General features: G+C 35.6%; 1 protein-coding gene across 2 annotated transcripts; it reads right to left on the bottom strand.

The window, feature by feature from the left end:
• Window positions 1-1,141: 1,141 nt before the first annotated feature.
• LOC122295797 (disease resistance protein RUN1-like) lies at window positions 1,142-10,053 on the bottom strand. Of its 2 annotated transcripts, none has more exons than XM_043105053.1 (7): window positions 9,383-10,053; window positions 7,922-9,029; window positions 7,426-7,701; window positions 7,118-7,335; window positions 4,544-6,355; window positions 4,293-4,385; window positions 1,142-1,399 (listed from the first exon to the last, which is right to left on the bottom strand). In XM_043105053.1, exons 1-5 carry the CDS (start codon window positions 9,850-9,852, stop codon window positions 6,217-6,219), a joined length of 2,211 nt encoding a protein of 736 aa, XP_042960987.1. In that variant the 5' UTR covers window positions 9,853-10,053; the 3' UTR covers window positions 1,142-1,399; window positions 4,293-4,385; window positions 4,544-6,216. The 2 variants fall into 2 exon arrangements, with proteins under 2 accessions (XP_042960987.1, XP_042960988.1); XM_043105054.1 differs by having other exon boundaries at window positions 4,293-4,380.
• Between the last annotated feature and the right edge of the window lie 1,443 nt (window positions 10,054-11,496).

The following is an 11,496-nucleotide window of genomic DNA, read 5'->3' as shown; positions in this document are numbered from 1 at the left end:
TAGCAGCCAAAGGGGGTAGGGAGGTCGCAAATATCAATAAACTTGTTTACGTCCATAATATTTTTATTGCAACTGTCTTTTTCTGCCGTGAATGATTTTGCATTGATTTAATAGTGGTCACAAATGTGGCTATTTTCGCTGCCAATAACTAGTTTTCTAGGTTTCAAATAGATAATAAATTCACAGCCAAAGAGGACAGAGAGGTCGCAAATGTCAACAAATTTTTTTACGTCCATAATATTTTTATTGCAACTATGTTTTTTGCCATGAATGTTTTTGCACTGATTTAATACTGGTCACAATGCTTTCTGGGTTGCAAATATAAAATAAATTTGCAGCAAAAGAGGATAACAAGGTCGAAAACATCTATAAACTTTTTTACGTCCATAATACTTTGTTTGCAACTGTGTTTTTCCGCCGTGAATGATCTTGCACTGATTTAATACTGGTCACAAATTTGGCTCTTTTCGCTGCAAATAACTAGCTTTCTGGGTTATAAATAGAAAATAAATTCGCAGCAAATGAGGATATAGAGGTCACAAATATCAATATATTTTTTACGTCAATTTTGCATTCATCTAATTCTGGTCACAAATGTTACCATATGTGTTGGACGGAAGTAGTGACTTGGGTGCAAATTGGTATAAAATTCACAGCAAAAGAAATAATTTTGTCACGACAGATTTAATGGCAGGTCACGACGGATTTTGGCACTTCACCAAAAGTATACTCTTTTATTAAATTGATCATGATCATCAATATCAATTTGATGAATACAAACAGTCAAATATTTGCCTCCCTTATATACCTAAATAATAGTTTGTAATATAAATTTCTGGGTTAGAATTAGGTAATGAGCCATGGCCTATAATATAAATAAACTTGGGTCTCAAATCAAATCATAATACACCTCAAATAACTAGCTACACGAAAGACATTTGCTTAAAACATGATTTTTTTCATAAGCCAACCTATTCATGGTCTTAAACAGAAATATGCATCTTCCAACTAATTACAATAGTATCATTTATATTCCAACCATAGAACAATGCACTGAAAGCTATCATAGTTTTGATGTACCATAGATTTGATCTCTCTTCATCCACTACCAGTGATTTACCAATCACTCTATTACATATAATAGCAGGAAGGAAACATCATCTATACCCAAATTAGCAACTTCTTACTATTCAGGCACATATGAGGCAATAGTTTTTGGACATTTAATACAAGTCAACTATAATATGTATAAATATGCAAACAGTGTACCCTAGCAGACAACATTTGAGTGCTTTCTGTCATGGAACCATCGGTATCCCTTTTCCCCAGAACCAGATGTTTGCCATCTATCGTACGTAGTTTCACCCATCAGCTCTCATCTTGCCCTGTCCACTTTTTCCTGCATCCAAATAGGTATGTCAGTAGAGTTAAATAATTCAAGTAATATCAATTTACAACAAACTACATCCATGGGTTAAATTCATTTTTAACGAAACATGTACCTGAGGTGAACATATTTTATTTGGGGAACCTAAACCATCACAGGTGAGTTTACCCTGCTCATACCACTTAAGAAAGAATTATAAAACCTGGTCGTTTTATGGTAACCCCCAAACTGCATCCTCAGTCCATATATCATTGAATTATTTAAAAATAATCTTATAACAACATATTTTTAATGTCTACTGTCTAAATTTGCACATGCCATTCAGAACTACCCATTCTAATCGTAAGTGTATGTATTAACTAAAATTACTTCATAAGTAACATTATGAAGTAAGATCAACTAACCCCATACTTCAAATGGATTATAAAAATAGAAATTACCCTCTCAAACGAAACAGCCATTTAAATGCTCCTAAATTAATGCTAAGAAGGCAGTACCAAACAAGATGCCAGTAGTTTTTGAAAAATACCTGTTTAAAAGGGTTGTCGCCCCCACCAGCAACATCTAATCAATTCATTCACATGGGAAAGACGTAGTATATTATTTTTACGTAGTATATTATTTTTAGTATAAAATTGATCTAATATGTCCGTGTTTAGTTCTATTACAAAAACAAAAAAAAAAAAAGAAATGCACTGATTTAATGGCAAATCATCGATCCTTATAGAAAAGTTTCCCCAATTACTTTTATAGGATTTAACTTCAACAAACTAATATTAGCCTATTCTAGGTATAGGCAAGCTTTTATATAAGCTCCAAGTTGCTTATAATCCATATATATAAGTATATGTTTCAATACCAATATATATACACCCTATTAGATATGCAACTCAAGGATTCATCATTCACGTTGGACTGAATTAATGGGCTGCTGCGAACTTACAATAGTTTTGATGGGTAGATGGTTGGAAAAGTCATGCAATGAATTAGCTCACAAAGATGTGAGCATACAACATGATCCAACCCACCCTCAATGCATTTAAATATGGTATGGAAATATATGAATAGATGAAGCATGCTAAAAGCCATTTTGAGTTTGAAACTATCAGAAATTTAACCAACGGTTCACACAATTTACCTAGCATGGATCTAAATTGGTAATGTTTCCTAGGGGCACAAATAGAATGTATTGACAGGGAGTGTCCCTTTAAAGCATGTAGGGGTAATGACAGTACCAATGCACTGCTACTATGAATGATTTTCCTAAGCTTACTTGGTGATCCAAGATTGAAAGAGATATTTAATTCCATGTAAGCATTGTGTGGCAGTGGGTGATTTTGTTGAGAGGGCAGCAGGTAAAGCTTCTTCATGTCATTTTCTAACAATGCAGTTGTGAGTAATTTCGCAAAATTACTCTCAAATCAACTAACTACACACATCAATCTGGTTCAGGTTGCAACCTTATATCATGCAGATGTATCTCTTATTGGGAGAATATTTAAGTTACAATATTGAAGAAGATGTCTGGTTGTAACATTCTGCATTACAGACAAATACTAGCATAATCAATAAGTAAGTAAATTAGCATATATAGATCAAACTCGAGTACTGTAGCTCGGTGTTAATTGAATGTGCAACAAGCCACATGTGAATACAGAAATTGACCATGCAGTGTTTTCCAAAAGTTTTCAACGTTTGATGCCATTCGTGGTGGATTGAGGGTGTTTTTTTTTTTTTTTTTAATATTACTATTATTAGAACCTATAATTTCAAACATCATGTGTTAAAACAAAGCAACTACCAATACAAGAAATTTTAAGTTCAAATAATAATTAGAATCTATTTAAAAGCAAATAATTTTCAAATACACCCTGAATTTTGCACCAAATACATAGGACCATTTCAAACTCATTAATGTAGTACTGCACATATTTTATTATGTTGATCTTAACTAATGATCACCTTGAGTACTATAAGCATCTAAAATGAATAAGTACCTCATGAACCATGGCGCTTGATGGTTTTAGCTCTGGAAAGATATGACTTTTAGTGTGAGTAGAAATTTATTTATACATTATTATTATTGTTTTTATTTTTTAAAGCAACCATATTAAAGAATCATGGCCACTAATTGGTATCTATGCAGCAGATTAATTGGCTGCAGCACAAGTATGACATCATCATTAGCACACATGTTTGGTGCTGATGATTCCAGACATGAGTAGTCATGTATGAAGACTACTAAATTTGTCATTGCCTAAATCACTGCAAACAGAATTCCAGTATGATCTAGTCGTCATATATTCTAATCAAGGCAGATAAAAAACTTTGCATTACTATATATAATTAAGAGAAAGTGAAATTCTAATTTTCTGTCTTTCTAATTTGAATTGAATTAGCTTACATCGACCATTCCATGACTTATAACCCCCTTCCACCAAGAAAAAAGAAAGAAAGAAAGAAACAGACAAACATGAGATCTATCAGGATCGTTATCATGAGCATTGTAGATGGAAATGTGCAGTAATGGAGGTAAAACAACACTTTTTGAGATAGATGGACATGGTCATGACTTATTTTACAAGTGTTGTAGTTTGGTAAAATGCTCAATAATTTCAGCTAAAACAAAATTAAATAGAGCAAAATGAGGAAAGAAATAAATCTGCTTCACCCATGGGAAGTGTACAAATAAATAGCACGGAATCTGAAAATATCCATCTAATTAATGGAAATAACTAAACCAAACATACCACAGGAAAATGCAAGAAACACGTCAAATATTAGAACAAGGGCAAGAGGTACAGAGAGGGGTGAAAATCACCGACTTAATGCATCCCAGAAAACATCTCGAAGAGTATATAAAATGCATTTTCTATAGATGAGTGGCTGAAATTTATATATATACCTTATTGTTGCGGCAGCGGGATTATGGATCGTAGAAATTCTTAGCCAGAGTTAAAGGTGAATCTCCCAATTTCCCAATGTTGTTTGATCTGTGCTGCAAATAGAGAGATGGAGAGAGGCCGAGAGGGTCAAACCATTATGGAGAGAGAGAGAGAGAGAGAGAGAGAGAGAGAGAGAGAGAGAGAGAGAGAGAGAGAGAGAGAGAGAGAGAGAGAGAGAGAGAGAGAGAGAGAGAGAGAGAGCGACAAATACCTACTGGGTGAGGCGGTGACGCAGCGGCCTGGGAAGAGGCGGCGTCAGGGGCTTTGTGTTTTTCAGCTGCAGATGTGTTGGGCATTGGGCTGAGAGAGAGGGAAAACAGGGGATTAAATAATTCCCATGTTTTTACGGCGAGAACATCTGCTGCAACAGATAACACTGAAGCAAATATTTGTTGCGTCGCATTAATGTCGCGGTAATAAGCTCAAGACTTGCCTTAAAAATTTAAAATGCATTTCGTGGTCAATTTTCCAGCGGCGAAATTATTGTCGCCGCAAAATATCACCTATAGCTTCATTATATTGCTCGCCGTAAGACACTAGATTGCACATGATTCTTGCGTCAAAGGCATAGAACGCGGGAAAGAAATTAGGCACAAAAACCATAATATGTTGTAGTGGATTAGCTTCCATTACCCATATCCCTTATTACATTCCAATTTACAGTAGCATAACCCACAGGGTCCTAACATGATCTCGGTGGTTAGTGGGGAAATGGCTGACGGCAGTTATGCGGAGAAGATGGTTCACAGAACGCTCAAGTTGCAGCTCTTCTATATGCGGGAGAAAAAATATTGGGCGAGAGAGGCAGAGTTGGTGAGAGCTGTCGGCATAGAAAAACAGAGGAGAAGAAAAGATTCACGTGGTTTATGGCGATAGATAAGGAAGACCGAAAAAATTTACATGTGGGTCACGGTGTAGGAAATTGGAAAAAAAAAAAAAATGTACACGGATCACGATTACACTGAAATTGGAATTATGTTCAAGCTGAAACCTTAAATTCTTCCCATTTTGAAATTCACCTATTTCAGACGACTCTATAAATCTGTACCCCAGCTTCTCTAACCAAATGTTCTCCTAGGAGAGAGAGAGATGGAGACACTCTCCTCAAATAACTCAACGTGATGATCATATCTCAAACAGGTGGTTGTCTTGCCCTACACCAAACTGTAGGGAAAATGGGTTTGCAATGCTAAGCGCCGCTTTCTTGCCCTTCGCACATGGAACGTCGTCTGTCATTCACACCAAAACACCAAATTGCGATGAACAGTTCCTAAACAAGAAAACCTGATCCGCAATTTTCAGGGACAATTCAAGATGCAAATTATTTGGAAGTTCCTCCTCCAAACTGTTCAGAGTATCCTCGAAATTCAAAATTGATGGCCAAGGTTGAGGAACCCTTGTTCGATTGTGGGCATGAAGTGGATTCCAAGTAGCTGTCATCATCGGCACGCCTCCTCTTCGAACCTCCACTACCATCCATTAAATGCAGAAAACCTGAATGATCTTCCCCTTCCTTTTCATTCTTAAATATCAGATGGACTCCACAGCTTTTGAAGAACACTGGTTCGGATAAACTACAAACTCCAAATTCTAGATTTAATGGGTTCATATGATCATCTAAAATGGTGTAATTTAGCCATACATGAGAATTTGAACCCCTTAAATCAACATGATGTCCCGACAAAAACTCAATATAAGGGAAAACATCCCTTCTGGTCGAGACCAAAAGAGTAGTACCTTTTTGGGGGTAGATCTTCGGAATGGGTTCGAGAACGACACATATAGCAACTCCTCTTATATTTTCCAAACTTTTCAGCCCATTTATTCTTATTAGACAGGAACTCTTATTTCGAGTCCGCCTAAACTCGCGAAACCGATCTAGATTCATATTTGCTGAAGACGGCTCAAGATCGTCGAATCGGTCTGGAATCCAATTTTTGGAATTTTGCTTCGTATGGCTAAACCATTCTGGAATCCTATTCCCCGGAAATATAATGCTGCCTGAATGGTTTCTGAAGTATTCCTGTAAAACAAAAATATATCAATATATTTCAACAAAACAACCAATAAACCAAAGCTCACACAAGCACGAGTAAGAAAGAGATGAATGAGCAAGATAGATACCCAAAACCCATCTATATTCATACGAATTTTGAGGCATAAGGATGAGTCAATCCATCGTTGGTATCGCGTTTGACTTGTAAAGAGGTGCGGTACTTTTAATTTGTCTGGAAATCTTTCCAATGACATGCATCCAGTTATATCTACGATTTGTATATTTGGGGGTAGTGCATGAATTTCTTGAAGTTTCTTGCAATCTATCAACTCAATGATCCTTAACTGAAAAAACTTGGTCATGCTTTCTGGAAGCCTAATAATATCACTCCCTGATAGATTTAAATGAAGCAGAGTAAAATAGCGATCGAGTCTCATTAGGATATCAAGGTCTGGTAGGTGACAATCTACAAGATCCAAACATTCCAGCGCCGGAAGATCCGAGCAATCATCCTTCAAGATATTTGGAATAAAAACAACTTTTGTACAGCTAGCTAGACGAAGAGCCTTTAGATGTCGAAATCGAAGAATTCCAGTGGGGAGATGCAGAAGATTTTTGCAGCCTCTTAGATTTAGTACTTCAATCCCAGAGAGGTGCCCAATGGATAAAGGCAATTCTTTTATATCGGTGTTTGCTAAACTAAGATTCCTTAAACATTCCCTTTCAAACTCAATTTCAGGAAAATTTTGAAGGCTTAAGCAACCATCAACCCGGAGGCATTTAAGATACCTGAACTTGAGCTTTGTTGGCAAACTGGTAAGCTTAGTGCAACGGGCAAATGAGAGATGCTCAAGCTTATCAAGGGATCCAACAGAAGCATGAACCTCAACTAAGTTTGTACAATCAGCAACATCTAGCCACTCTAAATTTGGAATCCGAGAAAGATCGGGGATTTTTGTCAGAAATTCACAACGTGAGAAGTCCATCCTGGCCAAGTTCTGGAAATTCTGTAAACCAAAATTGGAGATAAAGTTCACTTCAAATATGATTCCAACATAATTAAAAGGAGAAGAAAATATTTATAATAATGGTTATACCTGGAATCCTACTCCCAATTCCTTGAAGAGGCTATCACTTATTCTAAGATCAACTAGCTTCCTTCCATGGAAATTATATGGCAACGATTGTGAAGGATATTCCACCCAATTAAGCACTCTTAACTCGTTAGAAAGATAATTAGGACTTCCAGAGAAGCGTGCATTACGATTTATGAAATATCTCAAGTTTTTCATCTTCATGAATGCCTCCGAACTCAAGCATATCAAGTCTTCTTTAGGTAAATCTATCAGTATGCCTTCAATTTGGTTTGTTCCCTGCATTAAATCAATAAAGCATTAAATCCTCTATATAATAGTTTGGGAACTACTAGAATTATAATATATAGTTCAATGGATAGCCAATATATATATGCACTTAATGCATTTCTTCATCACCATTTACTCGAAAATAGTTATTAGAAAAATCTACAATTTTCTAATTGGTTCTATACAACATTTTTCAAAAACTAAAATCATTTTTGAAAGTTACTCTTACCATATTTTCTTCAAGTACATGGCGAATATCTTCATGATACCACAATCTACTGCGTCCACCGGGTTCTTTTGGTGATTCTTCTCGAACAATTTCTCTACCCATATCTTGTAGCAATTCATGCATCTCAAATTTATTACAATCATCAATGGTAATGAGACACTTATCCATCAGTTTTTTTATTCCAATATTTGGACTTAAACCACAACTATCTAATATTTTCACAACATAATCTACATTCTCTCCCTTAAAGAAACATGCAATGTCAAGAAAAATCTTCTTCTCACTTTCACGCAAACCATCATAGCTCATTCTAAGTATTTTTTGAATCTTCTCGTGAGGAATTCTTTTGTACTCTTCCAAAGCACTTTCCCATTCATGTATACTTCTACCACGTAGATCCAAACCAAGCACTTCCAAAGCTAGAGGAAGGCCTCCAGCATAACGTATTATACGTTGTGTAAGTTCCACGTAGTTTTCAAGTGGTTTCTTTCTTTTAAAGGCACACAAACTAAATAGCTCTAGAGCTTCATAATGGTTCAATGCCTCCACTTCATATGTTGCATCAACTTCATAGTTACTCAGTAGATTTTTATCCCTTGTTGTTATTATGATTCTACTTCCTAAACCAAACCAATAACGATTTCCGGCCAAAGCTTTCAATTGTTCCCAATCATCCACATCATCAAGAATTAGAAGAACTCTTTTATAACAAAATTTTTTCTTTATCACATTGATTCCTCTATCTATGTGGCCAATATTACAAACTGAAGATGCTCCTAGGATATCAGAAAGAAGAGTCTCTTGCAATTGGACTAGACCATACTTGCTCTTTGAAATTTCTCTAATGTTTTTCAAGAAACAACTGCCTTCAAATTTAGAAGAAGTTATATTATATACCTCTTTGGTAATAGTTGTCTTTCCAATTCCACCAACTCCAAAGATTCCTACCATATGTACAATATCATTCTCTCCGATGCTTAAAAGGGAATATACACGCTGCACACGAGATGCCACTCCAACTGGATGACTGGCAACCTCAAAGCGTGTTTGATTTATTATGTTTGAGTCCACCCATTGAATGATGCTATGGATAAATTCAGATTCATTCCTATCAATTCAAAAGAGAAGAATTATTAACTGTTATACTTATAACAACATTATTAAACATAGAAGCGTTAATTAATAGCATTAGAACCTTACTAATAATCATGTAAAACATTATTTCACTAACACGATCCTTTTAATAGAATTAATTAATTACCATTTTATAAGGACATAAGAAAAAGGCCCAAAAATAAATAGATTGAGATAAAAAAAATATCAACAAAAATAGGAGTATTAGATCAATTAATATACACACATACATACATATATAAATACACACACAAACATGCATATTCACGCATGTGTATGCATCTAAAATGTGTGAGGATATAAAATAAATATTTGAAAATCAAATACCCATCCTTCTTGAAATGGAACCCAGACAAATCGGCCACTTCCTTTAGCGCAGCCTTCCAGCCATCCACCTTCGTATCATCATTTAACTTGTCTTTGTAGTTGGCCAATGCCTCTCCATAATTTTTCTTTTGTCTCCGCACTATCGATGGACACACTTTGTAAAACACCGGTAGAACTATTTGTTGTTTCATTTCTCTGCACTCGAGAATCTTCATCAACTCCTCCAAACACCACATGGATGATGCATAGTTTTTAGAAAGAACGATAATCGAAATTCTTGACTCCTCAATAGTTTTGAGAAGTGCGGGTGAAATTTTCTTTCCTCTTTCAAGGCGCTCATCAATGTAAGTATTGATTCCCCTTTTACGCAAAGCATCATATAGGTGAGAAATAAAGTTTTGTCGAATATCTTCACCTCTAAAACTCAAGAACACATCATAAACCCATGGAAGAGCTGGTTGCAAGGCCATGGAAGAAGTTACAGTGTATGAAATTAGGCTGATGAACGGTAGGGACTACAAGAAAGTATGCCTTTTGATGCCCAAATTATATCCGGGGATTGATGGGCAAAAATTAAAACAATGTCGCGTGCGTTGCGTCATCAATATTGAAAATAGAAGGGGGAAATTGAAAGAAAGATGACAAGCTTGTTGGCCACGTCTTTCGATCGAGCTTCTTGTCACGTACGTGGGACTGGAAATCGAAGTCAAACACTGACCTTTCACTTTCAGTACTGTTTCCTCCTCAAATTCCCATCCCTCGCTCCCCCACAATTTTCGCATTTTCCCATTGAACGAGTAATCCTCATGGACCAACTGACTTTAAATCTACTTGCATCCCTTCACACGGTTTCAAATTCTAGTCTTACAACTTAAAACAAACGTCTAGATCTCAAAATATCTAGTCTTATGACGTAAAACAAACGTCTAGATCTCAAATTCTAGTCTTACGACGTAAAACAAACGTCTAGATCTCCAATTCTAGTCACATCCTCGTATTGTTAAATAAACAACCAATTCAAAATATCTCCAGGTATAGGAAAAGAAACAATTATGATAAAGTGCACCGCAAAAAAAGAAACCTGAAAGTCATACTTCCTCCTCAAAATCATTTCACTTGAAAAAGAGCCAAAATATTTATTTGTTTAACTGTGTTGCCCAATTTTTTGGTCGATGAAAATCAATACTGACATTATTTTTTACATCTTCATTCTACTGATAGCAAAGCTTGTGGAACACCCTTTGGCTGGAAATTAAGGACAATAACAAGAGCTCGTAGCTAACCCAGTTTCATTCTATATACTGCCATTAGCGTCATCATGAGTGGGCTCGTAGCTGCCCAACAGATTTGATTCTAAAGTCACACAATGATCATTAGAATTAAGCACCTGTTCCCTAAATGAAACCCGGACAAGTTGGTCACCTAGTTTGACATTCTTTACACATTTCTTCAGATTTCGTTTTAAAATTTTTTTGGCGACATGGTTTTAGTTCTGTTTGTGTTGCCTCTGAGAATCCAAAATATGTTCATGATTTTGCTTTTGTAGCTTCGAAGGATTGTAGACATTTTTTGTTCTGATTATTTGGTTGGCTGTTGCAGTTGGTTGGTTTGGGTTTTGGGGCAGAGAAAACATGGAAGTGAAGAATCAACATTCAGTCCTGAAATATTACTTTCACTCAAACATTTCCTTGACCTCTTATAGCTGTCTCCAGTGGCTTTATTGATTTATTAGCTTTCTCTATGGGCTTTATTTGTTTTGTTTCGCGGAGAGTAACTACAATGCATATTGAAGGTTTTTTTATTTTTATTTTATTTTTATTTTTATTTTTTTATTTTTTTATTCGTATGATATGATGTATATTGAAGTATTAAATATGCTTTTGTTAGAAAACTCATCAGGAGTGTTTTTTTCCTTGTAAGATAACCTTTTCAGGAATAAAAAGAACGGTGCAACATTAAATTTTTAGATTATATTGCAGTTGTCACGAAAGAAAATATAAGATTACTTCTAGTTGATTACCTAATGCATAAGCCAATCTGATAAATTCACTTGTGTAATTTTATTTTGAACTGAAATTGGATGGCACAAGGTTCTAGTATGCAATGTTTGATGC

This window comes from Carya illinoinensis, chromosome 15 (assembly GCF_018687715.1).
Source record: "Carya illinoinensis cultivar Pawnee chromosome 15, C.illinoinensisPawnee_v1, whole genome shotgun sequence".
NCBI lineage: Eukaryota > Viridiplantae > Streptophyta > Magnoliopsida > Fagales > Juglandaceae > Carya > Carya illinoinensis.
This window is presented reverse-complemented; position numbering and strand designations above follow the sequence as displayed.

Excerpts from the sequence above, each read along its gene's own strand:
- LOC122295797 (XM_043105053.1), bottom strand. The coding sequence starts at position 9,852 with ATGGCCTTGCAACCAGCTCTTCCATGGGTTTATGATGTGTTCTTGAGT. Across the intron at positions 9,030-9,382 it reads TTCCATTTCAAGAAGGATGG|GAATGAATCTGAATTTATCC; the intron begins GTATTTGATTTT and ends TTGAATTGATAG. Across the intron at positions 7,336-7,425 it reads AATTGGGAGTAGGATTCCAG|AATTTCCAGAACTTGGCCAG; the intron begins GTATAACCATTA and ends TTTGGTTTACAG.